Source organism: Blennius ocellaris (assembly GCF_963422515.1).
Source record: "Blennius ocellaris genome assembly, chromosome: 9".
Taxonomy (NCBI): domain Eukaryota; kingdom Metazoa; phylum Chordata; class Actinopteri; order Blenniiformes; family Blenniidae; genus Blennius; species Blennius ocellaris.
In genome coordinates, this window is record NC_137658.1 from 23,584,450 (window position 1) to 23,610,101 (window position 25,652).

General features: G+C 43.0%; 1 protein-coding gene across 1 annotated transcript in view; it reads left to right on the plus strand.

Annotated features, from left to right (window-relative positions):
• The window catches only part of slit3 (slit homolog 3), a gene marked incomplete at its 5' end in the record, with an annotated part of 301,781 nt that overhangs the window by 272,672 nt on the left and 3,457 nt on the right, over positions 1–25,652 (plus strand). The window contains 7 exon segments of the mRNA XM_080502187.1: positions 2,617–2,756; positions 7,161–7,254; positions 7,988–8,125; positions 9,004–9,244; positions 12,391–12,521; positions 25,087–25,241; positions 25,383–25,543. Of these exon segments, the coding sequence (XP_080358313.1) occupies positions 2,617–2,756; positions 7,161–7,254; positions 7,988–8,125; positions 9,004–9,244; positions 12,391–12,521; positions 25,087–25,241; positions 25,383–25,543 (1,060 nt within the window).

Below are 25,652 nucleotides of genomic sequence, written 5' to 3' on the forward strand. Positions count from 1 at the left end.
AAATATGTGGTTACCACAGGTAAGTTGTCAGATGTAATAGTTTTCTGCTTCACGTTAAATGTTGTTGTTCCAGAATAATCTGTTAGAATAATAGAGTTCTCTCTTTATCTGTGAGTGAAATACAGTTCTGTCCTGATTTGGGTAAAGGCTTATAGAAGGGTGGGTGGAGTGCCCTTGTCACAGGTGGAGGAGTTCAAGTATCTTGGGGTCTTGTTCACGATTGTGGGGGGAAGATGCAGCGTCTGCAGTTATACGGACGTTGTATCGGTCCGTCGTGGTGAAGAAGGAGCTGAGCCAAAAAGCGAAGCTCTCGATTTACCGGTCGATCTTCGTTCCTACCCTCACCTATGGTCATGAACTATGGGTCATGACCGAAAGAACGAGATCCCGGATGCAAGCGGCTGAAATGAGCTTCCTCCGTAGGGTGGCTGGGCGTACCCTTAGAGATAGGGTGAGGAGCTCAGCCACCCTTAGAGATAGGGTGAGGAGCTCAGTCACCAGGGAGGAGCTCGGAGTAGAGCCGCTGCTCCTCCACATCCAGAGGAGCCAGCTGAGGTGGCTCGGGCATCAGTTTTGGATGGACGCCTCCCTAGGGAGGTGTTCCGGGCATGTCCCTCCGGTAGGAGGCCTCGGGGCAGACCCAGGACACGCTGGAGGGACTGTGTCTCTCGGCTGGCCTGGGAATGTCTTGTGGTGCCACCGGAGGAGCTGGAGGAAGAGTCTGGGGCGAGGGAAGTCTGGGTAACTCTGCTCAGACTGCTGCCTCCACAACTCTGCCCCGGATAAGACAATGGATGCCGGATGGCTTATAGAAGATGAACTGATGGATCGGCAAAGTTGCTTAAATCTTACTAACATGATATGGTCACTCTGTTTTGGACTTAACCCCTTTGAGGGCAGAGTCCCATAGCATAATGTATTTTTAAGTGAGACTTTTTTTTCCCCCAGCTGGCAGACAGACTAGGTGGGGGTAACAAATGTCTATCATGCATGGTGTGGGAAGAGAGAGCGAGCGAGATAAGTGTTTGTGTGAGAGAAAGTCTGTGAGGCACCAACGTTAGATTAGATGAGTCAAAATGGATGAGAAATAAAAAACAAAGCAGAGTTGAGTTGAGTTGCACCAGTGCAAAAGAGTGAAACGGCCCTACATCAAGACAAGAGGAGGTCAGTTAAGTAACTTTACTCTTGTAAAATACAGACAACTCGCCAGTTATGAGACGAGCAAGTTTCATAATTGGCTTTTTTTTTTACACATGACTTTTGCTACATTTCTGCTCTCTGAAAGATTTGAAGCTGTAAAGCCAGGGGTTTGATGCCCTGAGCTCAGGCTCACAGGCACCTTCATGCTGGCAGTCCACCAACACTGAGACGCTTCTGGTGAAAGGCAGTTACCATACATACATGCTGACTTGCACTGAAAGCAAAACACACACACACGTGTGTGTGTGTGTGTGTGTGTGTGTGTGTGTGTGTGTGTGTGTGTGTGTTTGCAGATGTAGAAATGTGCGTGCTCGATTTTGACAATTTATTCTGATCATAAAATGAACTAGCCTGCTATATTTTTGAGATCCAGCTCAGTGTGGCCACATGTTTTATGCCTTTGAAGACATAAATGGTGTAATAAAACCCACCATGAGCCGTACAGTGTAAGTCATGTGTTGAATTGAGGCATGATATTGTTCAAATTGTAGTTGTTTTTTTTCCAATTTCAGGTTTGTCACGTGTTGTAAAAGGGTAGTTCAAAAAGTACTTTGTACTAAAATGAAAATGAAATTTAGAGTGATAGGTATTAATAGGTTATAATGTATCTTATTATTTATTGGTAGAACCCACTTGAGATCAAATTGCACTCTTTGTGGACACTGAAAACGAGTTTCACTGCCCTGATTTAGAGCTTCTTTATTCACTGCAGTCACCTTTTAAAAGTTATTCATTTTGACAATGGACAATATGTGCAGATGAGATTACAGGAACTTTAAAAAAAAATTGGTCAAACCAAAGCTATCACCTCAGCTTCTGTAGTTAATGTAACCTGTGTGGGACATTTTGAATTGAAGGCAGTGACGGTGCCCAAGATTATTTTTTGCGGTTGCTATGGGGGAGCTACAACTTTCAGTGACGGTGCAGGGAAATGTAGGGATCTGGAGTTTATTTTCTACTGAAACGCTGACAATATGCCCACACCGCAACGCGCACATCATAGTCGTGCAAATACGGTAAAAGCTCCGCTATTTAAAACAATATTATGCGACACAATACACAAGACATTTAGCCAGAGTGATAAAGATGAAATGTTTACAAGCCGGCCACTTTAACACACCACTGAAAACCAGCCTGGCATTCAGAATAAACCCACTTGGATATACATTAAATGTTTTTTTTTTCTTATCTTAGGGAATTTAAGAACATTTGGAGTTGAAGCAGCTGATTGATCTGTATGATTGATTTCATTTTAAATTGTGCAGCAGGAGTGCACACCAGCCCAGTCGCCTTGCAATAACACATTTTCTGTCTCTGTGTATCTGCGTGTGTGTGTGTGTGTGTGTGTGTGTGTGTGTGTGTGTGTGTGTGTGTGTGTGTGTGTGTGTGTGTGTGTGTGTGTGTGTGTGTGTGTAGCTGTGTGTGTCCACCAGGTTTCGAGGGCCAGCGTTGTGAGATAAACCCCGACGACTGTGAGGACAACGACTGCGAGAACAACTCCACCTGCATTGATGGAGTCAACAACTACACTTGTGTCTGTCCACCCAATTACACAGGTATACACACACGCACGCACGCACGCACGCACGCACGCACGCACGCACGCACACGCACACACACACACACACACACACACACACACACACACACACACACACACACACACACACACACAGGGTCCACCACCACTGCTCCACACATACATACAAAATCATATTTTCCACTTTACTGGACGTTGCGTTTGTAATGACATGTTCTCTACAGTGACCTGAAATTGTTGCGGCAGGAGGTTTGAAGAGCAGCCACATGGGGGAGAGAGGAAGAGAGAGGAGGAGAGAGGGAGAGAGAGGGATGGAACGACAGCAAAGCAGCAAGAAGGGACTGATTTTGACAGAGAAACGGGAAAACAAACAGCAATGGAAAGGGTTACTAAAGGGCCAGTAAAGGGCAGCGGGGGGACAGAAAGAGAGAGCTGAAAACCAAAAGAAAAAGCAAGAGGGGCAGTGAAAAGAGATGGGCAAAGAGAGAAAGACAGAAAAAGGGTGAAGACAGAAAGAGAGGGATGGAAAGGAAGTGTGAGAGGGGTGCAGAGAAAGTTTGAAGGGGCAGAATGAGAGAGCACACTGAGCAGAGGACGGAGGCCCGTCCACACCACCACGCCGGTGCAAGTAACCACATCGTTTTTGTCCCATTATCCACACGGTGCAGCGTTTTAGGATCAGAAAACGAGTCTCTCATTCGCCAATGTGTTTGGTGTGTTGCTGTGGCAGTTACAGCGCCACCTGAAGGCCTGCCATACAGTATGTGTTTTGAGCCGTGTTCATAGTGGCTTGTGCACGGAAATCTTTTTCAGAACGACGTGGAGAAGAAAGATTGTTCTGGTTGGTGTGAACAGAGTGAGAGGAGGCGGAGAGGAAGCTCAAGAGGGGCAGAGTAGAGTGTGATTGAGAGATTTGAAAGAGAGAAAGTGCTGCCTTAGTGGAGTTCAGCAAGTTGAAGCTAAACTGCTGACCGAGGAGTTAAGTTCTTCTGTTTGTGACAGTCTCCTCTAACAGACACACACACACACACACACACACACACACACACACACACACACACACACACACACACACACACACACACACACACACACACACACACCTTTGACACTGGCTAGATTTCAGTCACCACACACACTCATCGGAACCCACTGCATGTCATTATCGTTGGCATAAAGAGTCCTCACACACTGCCAGCCACCCTCCTGCATACAGCTGTTACACACACACACACACACACACACACTGGAACCCTGCTCAGCTCAGTGAACCGTGGCTTCATCATCAGGTGTCACATTAAGAGGACGGCCCTTCACTAGTTACTCTTACACTTTCTCTAAACTCAGCAACCAGGACTTTAGTTTACACCGGGGAAAATATGACCTTCATGTCAGAAGGCCTTTCAAAACAGCTGATTTGAGGGTTCTACAAATTAAATGTCAAACCAACTTTTCGATGATGAAAAATGTATTCTGTGTGGAACTTTTGGTCTCATGAAGTTCAAGGGGGTCAGAAGAAGAAACTGCAGCTCCACAATTCATGTTTGTATACATGAGTGTGTGAGATGTTTTTAATTGAAGTTGGTAATTGACCGGTGGCTGAACGGGAATGAAAAACGATCCATCCGTCTTCCATACCTGTCATGTGGAGCCATGCTGGAGACAATCCCGGATAACACTGGGGCGACAGCCAGGGCACACCCTGGATAGATCACCAGTCCATCAGACGGCTGAACCTGAGACACACACACACACACATACACACACACACACACCCTGCAAACACGGTACATTTACTCTGGTAAAGTCTGCAAATAAAAGTTGTGGTGGTAAAAATAGAAACCATCAGGAGCAATGCAAACGTTCTCAGATGTAGTAAATCATGTGGCATCATGTTGATTTTGCGCCATATTCATAAGCGACCAAAGCACTTTCCGCACTTCGATTCCATCGTTGGGGGGGATTCTGCGTGTTTTTTTGTTTTTATTTTTCTCCAGGTACTTCCTCCCACAGTCCAAAGACATGTGTTGAGGTTAATCGGTGACGGTCTGGATGGATCGTACCATCTTCATTCAGACACGTTAGCGGTGCATGCTGCAGCTGAGTGTCTGTCCGTGGGTGGAGAAGTGGGTGTTGGAGACAGACGGGGCGGAGGAGGGAGGGGGAGGAGGGAGGAGGGAGGGGGTGGAGGGAGGGGGAGGAGAGAGGCGCAGGCAGGCAGCAGGATTAGATTAAAGCAGACAGAGAATGATGGAAATGTACTTGACCTTTCTCAATCCTCTCTTCCTCCTTATGATCGACTTCAGCTACTGCTGTTACACACTGTTAACCCTTCTCGCCCCCCGGACATGTGTGTATCTGTGTGACTTGAGACAGCCCCTGCCGTCACACAGCCTGTTTAACCCCTTCAGCTCTGAGAAAAAAACCTCATAATGCTTTCTTTTTTTTTTTCCTTTGCGTCTGTTTGCATTTCGATCTCAGGCCTCACACACAACACAGAATCATTATCCTACTCATGTTTATTTTATTCCCTTCCTTTTTCTTCCACTGGTATCAGAAGTTGACAGTTTAATGTAAAAAAGAAAAGGTTAAAAATGCACCTGTCTGCTGACGCCCTCACTAGCAATATGCTTCTTTTGCCATGATGCTGCCATTTAACACAGAGCAGTGGTTTTCTTTTGTCACTTGAGGAATATAACAGATGCATATGTCAAGAAACAATCCAAAAGACCAGTGGCAGCTGGCCAATAGAGGGCGCCAGGGGACCGCCCTCCCTGGGGTCAAGAAGGAGTGCTTATTTATTTAAATATATAAATATTATATACATATACTATACTGTAATTCTGTTGAAATATGTAATTGGCAACAAACTAACAATGGGCCCTGAATTGTATTCACTTCATTTTCTACAGATAATTTTCAATAAAAGAGAGGATTTCTTGCTTAGTATCTCACCAATGACTAATTAACACCAGAGTGACTGACATAGAATTAAATCAATCACCATCATTTGATGTCAGAGACATGGGGCGCCGTTAAAATCGCCCCTCACCATACCTGCTTGGTGATTGGCTTAAAATCAGTTCTGGTTTGTCCTGGTGTTTCGATGAGGTGTTGAGATGAAGACAACCAGCGGTGAGTCTCTGATTATTAACTCACATCTCTTCTAATTTACCAGTTTAAAAGAATAAATTTGGCTAAAAAGCTGCAGGTCAGGTTCAACTTTCTCTATCAAAGTTATTTTTAAATGCACACAAACAGAACTGTGTTCAGAATATTGCAAACATGTCCAGCTTGGTTGATCTTTATTAATGTTTAGATATGTTCATATGTATTAATAACTGAAAATGTATTAGCTTAAAAAGTACTGTTTATTTTGAAATTCTTTTTTTTGAGGTTTCTTTCAAAGCATTCTAAAATGCTCTGAAAGATGGATTTAAAAATATACCTGATATACCTTTTGTTTTCCCTAAACTCAGACTAATTGTCATTTCAGGTAAATCAGCTCCAAAACACATAAATTTTCTAAAAGGGACTAATGAAGCTTCTGCTTGTATTTGTTTACAAGTGTGTTAATAAAAGAGTCTTAATAAGTGCTCTTTATTCACTCGCTGTCTAAAAGTACAATAGATATTATAACTGGGGGCCTCTCTCAGTGCAATAAAGGCAAGATTGTTGTAATGTGGTTTATAAACTCACTGTATTTAAATAAAGTTAATATCGGCTGGAATTGAATAATAATGATGAGCCCCACCTAAGAAATTCACCACCAGCCACCACTGCTAAGAACATACATAATCCGGATGTCTTAAGTTGACTAACATAAGTCATAAATCGCCAAATGGTAAAAAAGCAAGTTCTTTTACCTGCTGTAGAGATGGCAAAAGTCCTCGCCTTGAAGTATGTATACTTGTAAAAAAAAACAGTAAACGTACTACTGCTGAAATGTTTCTGAATATACTTGCAATAAGTGCTGTAACGAATGTGGATATTCCTGTGTCTCCAGCAAAGCAATTTGAATTTGTGTGTTCTTCACCAGTCTTACTCTACTTTGCAAGAGATTTGACTTTAAAATTAGAGTGTGTCTTTGAAATTGTTTTTAAGTATTGATGTATAAAATTCTTATTTGATACAATAGACATTGTTAAAACCTTATATTAGTGTATTTTAGTGGGTCTGGTCTGCCAAAGACCAAATTATAAAAAAAATGTTTTTTAAATCAGTAATTTTGCACTATTTTACTGGTCCGGCCCGCTCAGGATGACATCGGACTGCTTGTTACTCCTGAACTAAACTATGTTTGACGCCCCTGGATTAACAGTAACACAAAGCGAGAGTGTGGCACTGTTTCCTCTCATAAACAAAAGCATGTTTCAGTCGTGTCGGAATCCAGTCAGCACGTCTTGTTGTTCCCCACCAGGTGACCTGTGTGACGAGGTGGTGGACCCCTGTCTCGCCGGCTTCGACCCCTGTCAGCACGACTCCAAGTGTGTCCACGTTGGCCGCAGTTACAGGTGAGCGCTGGGTGGAGGTCACGGCGGCGTTGATCCGTCGGGAGAGCAAAGGTCAGAAAAATGAAAAGAGGAAAGAGGTTGATTGTTGCCGAGCGCCCTCAGTCGATCACAATAAGAAGGCATTCAGAGAGAACCCAGGAGAGCGTGGCACTCGTGTTTTCAGGGTAGTTTTATTCCATAACGTGGAAACTTTGGCAGGGGCTGCCAAACCCGATACGTATACCACACAGTTTTAGGGTGTTTTTGACAAAACAGATCTTAAATTAACTCCTTTTCTGTAGGATTTTTATGTTTGGACCTTGACATGAATCCCTGCGGTTAAATCAATAGCAGGTTTTAAATCTTTATTGTAGATATGTTACGTCAGTTGTTTCAGGACACAATGATTTGTTCTGTACATTCATGTGCAATGGCTGGCACAAACAGCTTTATATTTCATGCAACTGTAGTTTTACACTATAACATCAAAGCTTTGCATGATTGAAGTGACATCGTCCCGGCCCATTTGGTTTGCATTCGCTCCTAAAAACCGTGTGGACGAGGTTTAAAAAAAAAAAGCAGCATAAAAAGAGACCTGGTCGGTGAGTTAAGTGTCTTGCAGCAGAAATAAAACAAACTGAAAACACCTGCAAGGGCAAAGTGAAAAGACCTGAAGCTGTCACCATTTTTCTGCAGTGAAACACCTGCGCTCACGTTGCACAGTAATCCTCTCCGTGTCGCCCTCTCACCCCAGGTGCGAGTGTTTACCAGGCTACGTGGGCCAGCACTGCGAGCAGGACTATAACGACTGTCTGGAGAATAAGTGTCAGCACGGAGCGGAGTGTGTGGACGCCGTCAACGGCTATACCTGCGTCTGCAAGGAGGGCTTCAGGTGAGAGGCACGGAAACAAATCAGCCGCGAGACACTGCAGGACCAGACTGGGAGGAGGATGCAGATGGCACTTCATAATCAGACACTTGACTATCTCGACCTACTGTGGGTGTGTGTGTATGTGTGTGTGTGTGTGTAGCAGCTGCAGCTCCATGTGGTTAATTATAGCAGAAACGGTTGGTGAGAGAGAAACAAATTCATCACAAGAGATGGAGGGAAAAGAGAAAGACGCAGTTACAAGCAGCGCTGGGCCCGTCGTGAAAAATGTAGCCTTTCAACAGAGTTACTAGTTTCTACCAGTTACTTTGTAGTTAGTTAAAAATAATACTCTTCTTCAAAACTCATAGATTGAAGAGGTTTTAAGGTTGTCTTAATTGTGTGCACGCAGTTTATACATTTAATGCATATTTATTTGAATTTGTTGGCTCAAGTTTTGAAAAAAACTTTTGAACAAGTTAGTTTATACGATAAATTCCATATATGACGGTGTTGTTGTACTTTTTGTTTTTATATTCATACTTATGTTTGTATGGTTGTGTACCATTTGATCCGTCTATGTAGGTAAATATTTTCAGTTAAACGTTCATTTTATGTCTCTATATTGGCCAATATGTTAGTATACACACACACACACACACACACACACACGCACACGCACGGTGATGGCGGCCATGCAAACAGTTGGCTCAGTTGGTAGAGGAGGTCAGACTGGCGGTTTAATTCCAATCAGGGTACCGGAGCAACAAACTAAATCCCCAGCTGCTCTGATTGGCCGCCATCATTGGTGTGTTTGTGTGCGCTGAACAGGCTGAAGCAGCCGACGTGTCTTAAATGGGCCAAGGAGGTAAAGAAATGGGTTTATTTTCTTCCTTCCTCAGCGGGCTGTTCTGTGAGAACCCTCCTCCGATGATCCTGCTGCAGACCAGCCCCTGCGACCAGTCCGACTGCCAGAACGGCGCCCAGTGCCTGGCGGTGTCCGGGGAGCCCATCTGCCGCTGTATACCTGGTTTCTATGGCAACAAGTGTGAAAAGACGGCCACCGTTCACTTCCTGGGCCGCGGCGCATACGTAGAGTTGCCGGGTGCCAAGCTGCGGCCAACAGCTCACATTTCACTGCAGGTGATGATGTTTGACTGCTCATGCACTGGATGTTTAACAAACACTCAACATTTCCATAAATCAGACCAGAGAAGCTGATTGAGTCTTTCTACAGTGTAAGGAATAGGTTTAATTTTATTATAAAACACACATTTTTAGAACTTACTGTTATTAACTAACACGCCATGCAGGGCAACAGCCTCATATTTTGCCATGAAATTCATCAGAAAATCATGCATCCATTGATTTGCCAGACTCATCATAGGGCAGAGGATAGAGCAGACCCTTCAGCTATGGAAAGCAATTCTTCCAGGAGGAGAAAACTCTTTCTGAAAACTGTAATAAAAAGAAACCAAAACAGTCACACAACTCGCTGGTGAGATTACCTAAATGCGATGATGGGCATCCTCTGGGGAAGGACCGGTCCAGACAGCTAAATATGGGAAAATGTGGAGAAGGCCTCCACCAACAGTGGACTGTCTGAAGTTCATGATGATCGGACAGAGCAAAACGGTCAAAATAAAACTACCAAGTTGCAGGAGAATATGGACTGGGAGTCCTGACACAATAGAGGAAACTCTGTCCTGATTGGACATTTACTGAGGAAAAGAAAAACTATTTACGACATTATGAAATACAAAGTTAAGTTACGAAATCTAAACATTAATCCACATTAAAACTCATTTTCAAAATATGAACTGGCATCTCTCCCTGTAATGCAAAAGCAGGCGGCGGCGGCGTCTTCATAATGAGAATCATCGTGCTCAAAGTAAAACAATCTGCTATGGATACCAACATCTGAGACCAAGAGTTTTGTTTAATCCTAAACATAGTAGCATGTCACAATGTGACTGAAGTCGTTTTCTTGAGTCTGTCTCAAGTGTTGGCAGCTGTTTTACTTATATTTTGAAATTTGTATATTATTTGATGTGTGTGGCCTTGAGAGATGAAGGTAGATGGAACGAGTTTATCAGAAAGGAGGGATACGTAGACCAGAGGGGTGGGGAGGTACATGCATACCATCCCTACAGCAAATCCTACCCTGACCATATGTCAATGTTTGGAAAAGCAAAACCATTTTCTGCCGCGCTCATTGGAAAACATTCTTGTGCTGCTTGAAAAAGAGCCGTGCGCTGTTCAAATCAAGCTTATAGAGTTGCAGAGCAAAGCAAACATCTGCTCCCCCCTCTGTTTCCACGGCACGCTGCTTCACACACACACACACACACACACACACACACACACACACACACACACACACACACACACACACACACACACACACACACACACACACACACGCACACTCCACACCTTTTCTTAAAACAGGAGTGTAAGTCGAGAAAAGAGAAACAAGAAAAGTCTTAATTGATATTTCCCACCTGTTTGGAGGCGAATTTTCATGTGTGTGTTCGTGTGTGTGTGTGTGTGTGTGTGTGTGTGTGTGTGTGTGTGTGTGTGTGTGTGTGTGTGTGTGTGTGTGTGTGTGTGTGTGTGTGTGTGTGTGTGTGTGTGTGTACACACATCTCCTGTTCCTGCCAAGAGCTTTCAGTGTCACTACCAAAGCTCCGTGACTCAAAGGCAAAAGAGAAACGGTACAAAACGAGTGAAAGGGCCACAGCACTTCATAAATCACTGCCAGCTTCTCCTACGTCTCTTTACCTGTTTCTCTTCTCTTTTCTCTTCAGTTCTGCTCGCTTCCTCTTTTCTTCCTCTCACCGCATCTCGCTCTCCCTTTTTTTTTTTTTTTCCCAGCAGCTTGTTAGCAGGTGTTGACTCGGCTATGCTCCATTGATGCCACGGTGTTAAGTGTTTGGCCTCGTGGCCTCATTTCCACTCGCTAGTTAGTTAGCGCTTAGTGGCGCACGAGCGCAGGTGTGACCCGTCAAGTGTGTGAGCAAAAGGCGTGAGTCACCTCATCGCCATGCAGAGAAATGTACAGTTTTCACTCTCTTTCTTGGGCCCGTTTATACGACAATAAATACGAGTGAATCCGCAAAACCTTCTTCACTTCTGGGGGGTCCGTTTACACGACGCCAGTGTGCAGATCCACTGTATCCGCAAAGTTTTTATCCCGGCTCCTGAGGTTGAAAGATTCCTTCATGGTTAGGGCATACGCAACTCTCCCCCCTCCCTCCCTTCCCCTTCCATCCACTTGAAAACAAACATGGTGGACTCATAGTGGTTTGACTCACGGAATTCTATTTTTAACATCCATATCAGTAGTTTAATAGTTGAGACTCTCCCCTGATAGCATCTGATGCATCAGGTCCATATGGATGTCAGGTTCTCTACATTTTCTCCACGTTTGTAGCGTAGTCTTCTCTGCACGCGTCTGTGTGGTTTCATTACAAAATCAAGCAACAGCGCCTTCCCATGGCCTGGCATACTAACTACATCGTTGTCAGTGTGTCATGCTGCAGTGTAAACGCACTCATTTTTTCAATGGATTACGTGTTGTGACGTGAAACGTTGTCATGTAAACGGGGCCTTAGTCTCTCTTTCTTTTGTATTTTAATCAGACATGGGCAACGGGGAGGCCCTGTCTCCATGTATTTAGAATCACAATTATCCAGAAATAAGAACTGAGTGTATTCACAGTAAAATTTATATATATATACATTTAAATGAGGGACCTATATTTAGTCCTATTTATTAAATTAGCAAACATAATTTCCAACCACATTTGAAGCAATTAGATCTTTGTAATCAATGTTGTATCTAATATTTGTAAGGCTGTCCTGCATGTTTTAGTTCTCCCTGGTTCAGCAGACCTGAATCTGACGATGATGTCATCACTAAGGTTGTGAAAAAGCCCAATAACGAGCCCCTCATTGGAATCAGGTGTGTTGAACTGGGAGGAGCTGAACCCTGCAGGACCGAGGCTGGACACCCCTGATTCACACAGTGTAAATTTAGAGACAATTACTTCTACTTTCCATTAAGTACAAATAGTACAAGTCACAATTAAACATAGTCAAGATGACATATCAATCATCACTATTATCAAGTGAAAATTCAGCATTGTAAAATATCAGGGTTAATCTGATTATGATCATTTCATGTTTAATTTTTTGAATGTATTCCAGGGATTTCCCCTTTGAATCATCAACCAAGGTCACTGAATGTTCCTTTTGTCTTGTTTTTGTTGTTTTTCTCCACTTCAGGTGGCTACGGATAAAGATAATGGTATCTTGTTATACAAGGAGGACCACGACCCGCTGGCTCTGGAGCTTTACCAGGGACACATAAGGCTTATTTACGACATCGCCAACTACCCGCCAACCACCGTGTACAGGTAGGTTTTATAGAACAGGAGAAATGTGTTTTGTTGGGAACACACACTAAATCAGGGGTGTGAAACATCAGACCTGTGGGCCAAAACCAATCTGGCCAAATCACCAAGCAAACTGTAAAAAAACTAAACAAAACATAGATTTAATTTATTTTTTAAACACATTTATTAAGAGTAGCGGACAGAACACAACACTGTTTAACACTCGTGCATTCAACTTGGACTTGAAACTTGAATACAGTCAACAGTAGGAGATCAGCAATAAATAAGCTTATAAAAAACAGGCAATTTCAATACTTGAAAAGAAACCCTAACCCCGATGATCTAAGTTATATCATATATTTATGTAGCATATATGATGGAAGAGAGTCGAGGTCAATTCAGAGCTGATTCCACTTTTCAAGTTTAAATTTAGATTAGAAGTACTTAGGAGACAGTCACGTCCCTGAGTTAAACCGTCTCCAGGTGAAACTTCAACCAACGGAAACAAAAGCCTCCATTCAGCAACAACTATTATTAATATGATGTGATAAACTGCATTCACAGCTTCATTGTAAGGGATATGTAAGATGTGGAAACAGCAGAGATAAACCACAAGAGGAGCACGATAATGTTTTCAGGCAGTACTTAGTGGGCAAACTATTCACAGTTTTTTATGCATTATGTTTTTACTAAAAACATGCATAATGTAAGCAGCCATAGCTTTTGGACAGTGCACTGTATTTTGAAGAAGGTTTCATTAAAATTAGCTTTTTGTTGAGATTGTTGTCACTTTCAGGGCGGCATATCTCAGTTGGTAGATCAGTCATCTCCCAATCGGAAGGTTGCAGGTCCGATTCCCATCTCTGCCACCTCTGCCTGCTTACATGCCGAGGTGTCCTTGGGCAAGACACCGAACCCCAAACTGCTCCCATTGGAGTGACTGCGCCTTGCATGGCTGCAGCCTCCAATGGGGTGTGAATGGGTGAATGTGATGAATCATGTAAAGCGCTGTGGGGGCTTCTCTCAATGAAACAGTGCGATGTAAGTGAAGTCCATTTTACCATTTTTCAGTAGTAAAAAAAAATTATATCTCCAAAATGACAGAGAAAAACTTTCACATTTACATTTGAAGGTTATCATGGCGTTATTTTACCGGTCTGGCCCACTCAAGATGAAATTAGAACGTATGTGGCCCTTGAACTAAAATGTACTTGTAAATGTAAATACCATATTTCACAAGCATCAATTTCATTTATTTGTTTTATCTTTATTTTACCAGGTGAGTTAGTTGAGAACAAGTTTTCCATAATGACCTGATTAATGTTCATCAGTCAACTGTAACAGCTTGGCAACAGTCAACAGCATATTCAGTGTTAGTATTGGTTTGTTTTAGCAATTGAATATTTTGTCCTCAAAATTGATGTTAGTAACAAAAAATGAGGTGGTGAGGTTTTCCCAATCTGGAGTGGTCTGTTTCTGTCAAAAGTGTCAATACTTTTGTGAACCTGTGAACCAGCACCAGGATCATGAGCCAACTGAGTTTATGAGCCGGGATCTACTTAGAAATGTCTATGTGCTTTGACTTCTGTGTTTTTGGTGTGTTTGGTGAGTCACAGCGCCCCTAAAGGCCTGGCATGTGTACTACATGCCTTGAAGCCTCATGTTGAGCAGAGTTCATAGTGACGTGTGGATGCAGGTTTTTTTGGAGAAGACTGGGGAGAAAAAAGTGGGTTTTTTCCGTTGTGTGGATGTACCCAAAGAAACCCCTGCAGCATATTGTGTTCACTATCTTGTTGTGCCAGGACCTACAAGCAAGCCGGCAGGCAGTCATAATATTATTGCTGACCAGAGGACTCTTATTTTCCATTTAATACTTTTATTATGCAACTGGAATTCAATAATCAATCCATTGCTTTCTTTCCACAACTTAGTTGTACAAATTCCACTGATAAGCGACAGAAGCTGCCAACCATTGCAACCAAAGTCTAATTTTATGGTAACTTCACCAAAGAACAAAAAGAAATAATCTTATTGTGGAGTAAAAACTATTTTTTGCTTTTCAACCACTTTAAAATTATCTCGACTGCAAGAAGGACGTCTGATAGTGGAATTGAGGGAGAGAAGTCCGCTCGGGATGTAAAAACAAAATGAGAACTAATTTCTCTCCTTCCTCCAGGCTCAACGTTTCTATCAGTAACTTTTTTCAGCGTCTTGCTTCGTGCTTTTCTCTGTTATTTAGTTTCTGTGGAAAGACACAAGGTCATCGCAGGCGAACACTCTGTTGGTCAAGTGATGATATGCAGCAGGTTCATAATAAATTTGATTTCAGCATTAAGACACGTCACAGTTTGAAAACCTGAAAGTAGCTGTGGAACATAAACATTTGAGCCAAAATTAACTCCATCAGAGGCCAAACAATTATATATTCCTGACCTGTGAAATTTCCTGACAGTAAAAGCACATAGGACTGTATTGTATTTAAAAAAATTTTTTTATTTTTTAATTAAAATAAATACATTTCCTGACTGATTTAAAGGAAAAACATCTTTGCATGTTACTTAATGTTTGAACGTTAATGGCCACAAAATGAACAGCAGAAGTCCATATGGTTCTATCTACACAACATTCCGTGTCTTCATACACTGACATGTTCACACATATGTCAACACATCTGATCCACAATTCACAGTCTGTCGTCTCATAAATTTGGATGTAAAAACTACCACTTGGTCATCAGTTGAATCGCGTGTTTAGGATTGTAAGACTTTGACGGGGATGCTACTAGGCCTGTTATTGGGTTAAAAAATCACTATGTCAAATGTAGCTCATGCAAAGATCTTGCAAAAACATTGGCAGACGCCATTCCTTAATCTGAGTTACAGGTCTGTGTCCATATGTTGAATTATCTTTGAGCAATTGAGAATTGCTACCAATATTTTCTGAGTTCCTTCAATGACAGTTGTGAATAAGTGAAACCAACAAAGTAACACACTTCCGAACAGTTGTCACAATTAAAAAAAATACTACATGAGTGAAATCCATTTAGTTTGTGAGAAAACTGCTGCATTATAATCTGCCTTTAAGTTAAACCAAAGATACTGTGTGTGAGATTTAAAGGAGTCACATGGTGCAAAATGTACTTTCTAATGCTTTTCCAACAGTAATAATCCTCCTCAAACCTAGAACGAAGTCCCAGAAGTGAAGACAGTGTGTCCTCTCTCTCCCTGGCTTGTTTCAGGTTGTAAAAAGTGTGTTGCTCCAACCAGCCAATCAGAAATCAAACCCTATATAGTGTCATCGGGGGTTTAGCCAATCACAATCAAGGTAGGCTCCTCCCCTTTGACTCCTCCCACAATCAGGTAGCTCTGCTCTGGCACATGGCACCACGAGAGGATGTATTTCCTTCTCTTCCCATAGATGGGCATGTGTGGGCGGAGCCAGTCCAGCTCACACAGACACAGCAGATTCTGAATGAAGCTCCTAGGATCCAATATTCTAATGGAGGGAATTCAAGGAAAAGCTGGATTTGGACTTTGAACTTTGAATACAGATGTTTTTGGAACAACGAGACCATGTGATACTGTTGAAAAGTTTTATAATATGACCTCTTTAAGCAATGTATTTTGTTTTAACTGGGTGGCAGCACTAACCCACTGTTAACCCACTGCTTAACAGAGTTTGGGAAGTTTGCTTTAAGTTGTTTTGAAAAGCTTTGAACTACTTGATCTTGTTCATATAAACGCCTGCTCCTGTGGTGCCACTCCTGAAAGCAGAGAGGCAGAGTGACTCAATGCACCATGTTGTGGTACAAAGTAGTATTACAAGTGGTGGTTGAATTATCTTGATATGTAGCGATGATTTCGTTTCGCGCAGCACTGCTTCGGCAAATGTGAACTTCAGCTCCTGATGCAAGAAAAACAGCCATTTCAAATCACACTGAATAATGTATCTTCACTTACCAGCCGGAAAGCATGTCCAAGTTGAATTGCAGGCCTGGAGCTTGTAGAGATGCTGAACTACTCTACAAAACATGGCATTGGGTCATCTGCTTTGGAACACAGTGTTGTTTGGCCATAAGAACAACTTGCTAACCTGTCAGCGTGGTCTACTCTGCCGTACACAGTTTCTATTTCCCCCATTTCTGTCGATATTCTCATTCGATTAGTTTTTCATTTTGCATGGATCATCGTGTCGGAGCCATGCATCCCAGATATGACCTTCCCAGGAATGCATGGTCGTCTTCATATTTCATAGCGCAGTTGTGAAGACAAGAGGAAATCATCCCGAGGGAGGAAGGATCAAATGAAAGAATGGAAATGATGGAATGAATGTGATTAGGCGCTGGCACAGATGGGACGGGGTGGCGGCCGGGTTGAAAGGGTGGACTAGGAGAGGGAAGAGGACAGTCACTGGGACGTACAGATGCAAGAGAAGATAGATGGAAGAGCGGAGAGCCATGAATAGAGAGAAACCCGGAGAGACAGATGGATGGAGCCGTGCTGGACGCGAGGCAGGAATGGAAGAGCAGACGACACGATAAACAGATAAGTGAGTGGAATGCATTGCCCGCCAAAGGAGGCAAATGGAAGTGGTAAAAGAGATGGATAGAAGCAGCAGAAAGAAAAAGACCCTGAAACACGGTTGAATGGCAGGATGAATGACGGAGAGCTGAGGAAGAACAGAGGGATAGAGTGAAAGAGGGGAGGAGCAGAAGGGGAAAGTAACCACAGACTGAGTCGGGGAATTATCCTTGTCGGGTCTCGTTAGCTTGATGTGGGCCACGCCTGGGAGGGAGGCAGATGGACAGAGTGCAAGAAAAACTGAAGGAAGAGGAGAATCAAAGTGTGAAGAAAGGGGCAGATGCACACAAGGAAGGGAGAGAGATGGGTGGATGTACAGAAAAGATGAGGGACTGGAAACCATAGATGTACGAGAAGGGGAAACATTTGAGCGCAGAAGTATAAAGATGTTACAGCGAGTTTTAACGGAATTGAGTCATGTCTGAACGTAACGCGGAAAACTGCCGAGCGTTAGAAACATAGTAGCAGACGAGGCTGCGCTCCAATCTTGAGGCTGATTTGAACCACAGGACGCCGTGTACTGCGTTGAGTGTGCCATCTTTTGATTGCATGACTCTGAGCATCTTATCGGCCGTGATTTGGAGACACACTGGACACTGATTTGATCCACATGGGTCGGCAGACACAGCAGAGCGGCGTGCCACCGTCAGCACAGTCCGGACTGGTGCAAGTATTTAACTGAGCACAGCAGTCCTGGCTGCGTCCCGAACGTGGCACTCTCGAAACAGTTATTGTGGTTGTACAACTAAGGGCCAGGGAGCAGAGCCAGTCCCTGGGATGTTTCTGGTAATACGTGTGTTGGTTATCGTGTGTTGAAACCAGAGAACCAGAAATGGCTTTGTTTTTTTTGTTCACAAATGGAAACAGAGCAGTGTTGGGGAGCTGATACAAAACAGCAAATTCAAGAATCACCACAGTTGTTCAAAGTTTGCACCAGTGCAAAGATTTCATGGTTTGTCTTTGACTCCTGAATGCATTTATACGACAGATAGAAGAGATTTCAGCGACTCATTTTGTAGATGTTAGAGATGTAGATGTACTTGTTTGAAGTGGTGTTGCCATAACAGCAAAGTAACTCTACTGTGAAGATGTGTCAGCTGTGTAGTTTCATCCTGTTTTCCTGGTAGGAAAGATTCCCATCATGATAAAGAAGTTATATTTGTTTTCCCACACAGTTGTCTTGCTTCGGAGAAGCACATCGAGATCCTTTTCTGTAGCTCGATGCTGAACTCCTCCAACTGGAAGCAACGGGCACATCATTAGCGATGATGTCGTTCAACATCCTCATGTGTGCTTCTCTTGAGCCGCATTTCCACGTTGCCATGCGTTACTCGGCTTCTTGAGAATGGCAAAGCAACATTGACTCAATTAGTTTTCATCACAATAGCATAGTCATTTTCTCTATGTTCGAAGTGAAAATACACCTGACCTCACCTCAGTTCAAGAGGAACACATTTCATATGTAGTCTCATATCCTGGAAGTCATGAATGAGCAGTTAAAGAAATGACAATCGGAAATTGTACTTTAAGTCACATTTAGCTTTTTTTAATGCCCAGCTGTAACTGCATCATTCATAATCCTGAAACATACCATGAATTTTTTCCATTGTGATTTTAGCTCACGATTAGCCATCTTGATTATCTTACGTCACAAGAGCTGGTTTGGTATGAATACGCTAGTAATTGAAGGTACTTCTGTGGTACTCTAGCAACATTCTCTTGTCATACAGTGACATCTACTGGTCCCAGGAGATATGTATCAATATTTCTTTGGTTGTTTCTGAATATACAAAAGAACTGAAAAATAAGTGCCACTCAAAGTTTAGAAAATACAGTGAATGTTATCAACACTGAGTAAGAGAAAGATGCGGCATTGGTCTAAAGGTGCTTGGTGTGGCTTTCAAGAAGTCAGACTTCATTGTTATCCATTGTGTGTTACCTTGAATTAAAGTTGTATTCCTCCCTGATAAAACCTATGCACATTCAATTTCAATACATTCTTCTCCATGACACTTCCAGAGACAGAAGACAATCTCCACGCTGTCATTTTACATAGGTTTTTCTTAAAAGGAATAAAGAAAGAAAGACCAGGACAAAGGAGCGACCGTATTCAGACCCAGATACAGATAATATACTATGCATTGTACTCCGGGAAAAAAACAAACAAACCTGCAGGAAGAATGGGAATGGGAGCAAATCTATGCGCGTCTATACACCTTATAGGCAGACGTGTTCAGACAACATAACAAATACAGAGCAAAGAAATGAAACTAAGAATGGAGGAGGAAAAAAAGATGAATCTCAGCAGGCATAACAGCAGAAGTAGAGAAGAAAGCGGAGGGAATGATAATGAAAATGAAAGTCATACAAGAGATATGGAAAATGGAAGAGGATTGGATTTGATAAAAAACAGAAATAGAAGCGAGACAATGACAGGAGAGATAAGAGAAGGTGTGCTGGTCCCTCGCTGAGCCCTCGTTAGCAACACATGAACGTGGTTATTTATGTGTGTGCAGTGTTGAGAGTGTGTGTGTGTGTGTGTGGGGGGGGGGGGGGGGGGGGGGGGCTATTAATGTGGTGGCCTTTACTAAATGTCACACGAATCTCCCATCAGGTCACAGAGAGCACATCTACAGTTATTCATCAGCAAGCGACACAGTCAAGACACTGTGGAGGAAAGAAAAAAAAAAAGAAAAAAAAGAATGAAGGGTGGATGAATAAACAGAAAGAAGTCTGATGGGTGGGTGACATAATGTGCCTGCAATTATATCAGTTTGAGAAGACAACAGTAAACAGTAGTGTCCGATCAACTTCAACTTCAAAGTGTATATTGTCATATGCACAGTAAAGAAATGCTTTTCCCTGTACAATTAAATTCTTACCTTGCTGCCCACACTTTACGCCACATAAATGTAAAAAAACTATAATAATTTAACAGTGGCGTGCAAACACTGAGCAATGGAAATATAAACATATACATTAAACTATGCAAAAAAAAAAACAATTGATAAATGCAAGTGATATACAGTATATGCAAGACAATGGTGCTTGGAGCCACTGAAAACACAACTTTTCTGAAACGCACATTCCAACTCCATCATTTTCAGCATTTCTGTGTCGACGGACATCGTTTTCAAAACAAGCCACAAGGTGGAGCAAAGGACTTGTCCCAAACAGCTGGATGGACGTAGTGGTGGATCCAGCCTGCCTGGACGCCATACAAAGTAGAAGAATGGCAAAGAAGACACTTACTGCAGTTTAAGTCTCAATAGGAAGAGAACACTGAAACATAGAACTGAACAGATGATGCCGGCATAGCACAAAGCCAGACCTCATATTTAGAATAGAATAGAATAGAATAGAATAGTTTGTCATTGTACAAGTACAACAAAATTAAACAACAACTCTCATGGGGCACGGTACACATGGAATAGGACAAACGCTAAATCTATAAATATAAGGATATAAAAATGACAAATATATATACAAGGGAGCCAATAGACCCTATTAATAGGGTTTGGGGGGAAAAAACTGAAACAGGAGGAGCATCAAAACAATGTCATCAGAATGAGTTTGTGAAAATATGGTCACCATAGAAATCCTCTTTTACGAAAAGCAACATATTTTTTGACAATGTTCATCTAAAGAGAAATCCTGTGGCAGACAAGACTTTTCATTGCATTTTTTTCTTTCAAGCCCGAGGATTTTTTTTGTTTAGGAAGTCAGCTGACACCTCCCACCTCCACACCACCGTGTGGCCCAACTATTCTCTTGACATATCCCCATTCAGCCAATTTTGGATGATCCCTTAAAATGTTGAGCACAAAAAGAGTTGATGGAGCAATACATCTAAAATGTTTTTCAAATGTTTAAGTTACTTACATTTGTGCAGTGATGCAGTTTCTATTCAGACACAGGTCTCCCAAAAGGATTTTCTATCTGGATTTAGAGAAGAAAATTGACTGTAGGTCTGACCTGGTTCTGAAAAACCACAGGACTGTGGTTTCAACAGACGAACAATCCTTGAACATTATAGGTTTATAATACTCAGAAGCTATTGAGGCGTTCTAATACTGAAACCTTAGAGGCCTCCAACAATGAGCGCTCAATCCTGAGACTTCACATCAAAACGCTACGAATCCACTCCTGAGAAGCACAAGTCTTCTCGGGAACTGCTTTAATGAACTCTGGACGAGGGAAGAAGGGAGGAACACGGTGAAAGAGCTCGCCGTCCTGCAGCTGCCGCCACAGCAAGGACTAATTAAGGTTACCACGGCGATATGGAGTGAGGATGCCTGTCTGCAGAGCATTATTTTAATCAAAACAGGCTGCTATAGACAGACACACACACACACACACACACACACACATATCCAACATCTATAATACTGACTCAAACATACACACTTATATTTACATACGTTCACATAAAACCTGCAGGAAATGCACTGACGAGACAGACGATGAGGGTTGGCTGGTTGATTGATTCATTAATCGATTGAACGAAACAAAAAAGTACACACACGTACACAATTCACCACCAAATGTATTCATGCACAAACACACATCGATGCAGCAACTTTGGTGGAGAAACATGGTGAGAGGATGATATCAGTCCTAATTGAATTATGCAGTTAAGTGGATCGGCACGCTTGTTTTTAATCCATCATTTTTCTTTCCGTTGGAGACAAAGTCATTGGCCTGTAATTACCTCTGGGTTTTGGTTGAAGGGAGTACTTGTTGGCAAATTTGATCTGTGTGCATGCACTCATTTAGGATTCTGGACGGAGGGAGTTGATGTCCCCTGTGAGTTTGGCGCATGTATTGAGTCTAAAAGGAAAAGGCAGTTGAAATGTCCTATGGTTTTGCCTTCATTTGTATGTTATTTATTCCATAGTCAGATTCCTCACCAGTACACCACCACACAACAGTTGGTTATCAATATACTCATTATGTATACTGCTTTCACAAAAGATACACTTATAGATTATTAATTTGCACAATTACTAACATGCACATGTAAAAAATTCCTCTTTTTTAATCATTATTTTTTCTTTTTTACAATTTCCAGTAATATTATTTTATTTCTAATGCATCTACTCTGAGATCAAAAAATAAATAAATAAATTTAGAAAATCCACCCATAGTCATTTACTGCCATCTAGTGGTGTGTCAACGTTGGAGCATATTTAGTGTGCACATGAACGTGTGTGGTACTTATGGTGTCCAGAGATAGTGGAACGCTCCACTTTCGGCGTCTGACCTAGAATTTGTGAGCTCATGGTGGACCACGTTATATTTTATCTCTGCAGTGACATCAAATGTTGTTACGAGGTAAAACAAGGTGGTAATTAGGGTGAAGATGCAGCACGTACAGCTTTGAAAAGACGTGCGTGCGGGTGAGGGCGTGCGTCTGGGGACTGACTTAATTAAGCCTTGTGGCACACAAGCCCTTTGAGGACTCATGTAATTGTGGGGTCTGTACTGGCGAGATCAATAAATCTCAAGGTAAAGACATTTTTTTTTTTTTCAGTTTGAACTAAAATTAGGGTGTGGTTAATGTTGGGGTGAGGCAAGTGGTTGTTATGTCCGAGTTGGAGTGAGTCTGGCGGAAATGAATGTGAATCAATGCAATGCCCAGGACAGTCTCGACAACTTGTTTTATAAGCACAGCACAGCTCTGGACCGACGGCGTTTGAATCAACCTGATTCACTCCAAGTGTTCAAAGGTAAAAATGACGTTTTAGCTTAAAATGTGGTCGTGATCTTTAAAAGGTGGAATAGGTGAGGCGTTCCTCGTTGTGTATAATATGAAATGTGCAACGTCTGATAGTCTGGAACTGTTGTTACACTTCAATAGAAAATCTTTTTTTGTCAAGATTTAGTAGTTTTATTTTGACACAAAATTTGTCGCTATAATATAAATCCATTTTGGGATCCCGTTCCCACGGCAACGAATACGAGTGTAACCGCAAAACTTTCTTCACTTCCGAGGGGTCCATTTACACGACGCAGGTGTTCCTATCCACTGGATCCACACAGTTTTTATCGTGCGATAAGAATCTTTCACAGTCGGGATTCCCTCCTGCAGAGACCGCCAGAGGTGGCGGAGCGCATGCACTTCCCCTCCATGGTAACTTGTTCCTTCTGCTCATGCACGAGCAAACAAACATGGCGGTCCACTCAGTGGTCTGACTGGCGATCTGCATTCTGGTTTTATCCTCCACATCGATATTTTTCCGTTTGAGACTCCGGCCTGATATTACGTGACGCGTCATCAGTCCATACGGATGTCGGGTTCCCTCCATTTTATTCACCCTTATGTTGTATTGTTCTCTGCACACGTCTGTGTGGTTCCATTACAAAAACAACCAACAGCACCAACATGACAACTCCATGGTGTTCAGCGTGAAGAGGCAGGAGGTGGAGGAAGTGAAGGAGAGGCGACCAGTGAGGGGGGTTGGCAGTGTTTCAGGCTTGCAGAGCAGGGATTTGCTCAGTGGCAGCAGCCCGTTGGAGAGCGTTATTAAATTACATGCCTCCTAATAGAAACCATGTACGTTTCTGGGTCTGCAGTGAGGTTGTTGGTTCAGAAGCTGCCAGCTGCACGCCGTCCTGCACTGTTGTCCACAAACACCAGAGGTTTTTTTTACTGCCACTCGCAATAAAAACGACACTTTATACAATGTTGAGTTTTGAATTTATTTAGTGCAGTGCTGCGAGGAAGTGATCTCAAAGTATATGTGACCAGGGAACCTAAATGCAGAACGTGGAGCAAAGCAACCGTCGGCAGGCCGGTGGAACCGTGGTCCTGCTCCTCTCGGCGTTTGACTTTGGGTCGGCACTTCCAGTGAGAGTCACGCTGGCCCGCCTCCAGAACTCACAGCCCTGCTCCATTGGCTGTTAATGTGTCGTCACTGTAATCTGAACACTTTATAAACAGCTGTCAGTCAAAGTGGACTCCAGGCTCCTCCACTGCTCAGCCGACCAATGGCTGCAAACAAAGGGAAGTATTGTCTCGGTGTTTTAACTGTGGGAGTCTGGAGCCGACCACCAGCGGAAAGAGTGGCTTCACTGCTTCTTTTCTGTTTTTCATGTTCTGCAAGAACTTAGGGGAGGGGGTACAGTGGAGTTTACGGCCCCACCAGCTACTGCTCCCTCCCGCTGTCTCTCACTCATGCGCTCTCTCTCTCTCCCCCTTTCCCTCTCTCTCTCCCCTCTCTCTCTCCCTGTCTTTTGCCTTTGCCAAACCACTGTCTCTATAGCTGTCTGTCTCCCCTCCAGCAAAAACCACTTAGCAGAGACTCTCATACACACACACACACACACACACACACACACACACACACACACACACACACACACACACACACACTCTCTCTCTTCCCAGGGTCAGACAAGGTGTAAAAGGTCATGACCCTGCTTTACTGCAAATGTGTCTTCTATTGGAGCTTTTTTTTGTTTAGAAAGGACAAAACTGTTTTTTTTTTCTCTCATTGCATTAACTCAGCTGTAAATCAGGTTTAATCCAGAGAACCGCACAGAGATTACATGCAACCTTAAGTGAAAGGCCATGGACTCAAACCAGGGTCCTTGTGACGAGGTGAGAGTGCGAACCGTCACAGCAGTGTGTGGCTCATGTGTGTAATGTGCAAATGACAATAAAGGAGCCTGAATGATGAGCTTCAGCGCACATTGTTCCGAGCCGTGATCAAAGCTATATTTTCCACTCCCCACCCAAAAAAAAACCCAGGATGTAATGAGTCTGTTTTATGTCTGCATACTATTTCAACACAGATTTTTCTTTAATTTTGCCGTCGTTTATTTGTTAACACAACAAAACAAAGAAAAAAAGGTTTGATATGAAAATGTTTGCAGTCTGTTTTGTGTCTGGCATTTCTTTATAACCCCCCTCATTATTCCCCCGTCTGGTATAGAACTCCACAGTCATTTCTCGTAATTGTAACCATATTGAAAATCCCCTCTCTTCCCCGTGTTTGTTGCAGCATCGAGTCGGTGAACGACGGGCTGTTCCACACCGTGGAGCTGCTGATCCAGAACCGCTCGCTGAGTCTGGTGGTGGATAACGGCGCCCCCAAGAGCCTGGGCAAGCTAGCACGCCAGCCCTCCGTTGACCACAACACCCAGCTTTACATAGGAGGTATGCACACACACACACACACACACACACACACACACACACACACACACACACACCATTTTTTTTGCCATCATCTTTCTATCTCTCATTGTTATTTTTCATCATTGTTCTTCTTCTGTCTCGTTCGGCTTCCTTCCCCAGGTGTCCCTCCCCAGGTGGTGGCCTCCGGCCTGCGTCCGGGACCTGAACGCTCCCCTCAGGCTTTCAACGGCTGCATTCACAATGTTCGAATAAACGGGGAGCCTCAGGACCTGAGCTACAGACCCTCCGGAGGAGGACGGCCACAAGGGGTGGAGAGCAAGGTGATGAGTGTTCTGAGTCCGTCCTGTAACGTCATCAACTCTGTCATGCTTTGGGAGGCAGACATCCTGTATAATATTGATTTTGAGAGACTGTTGGTGTAAATACTGA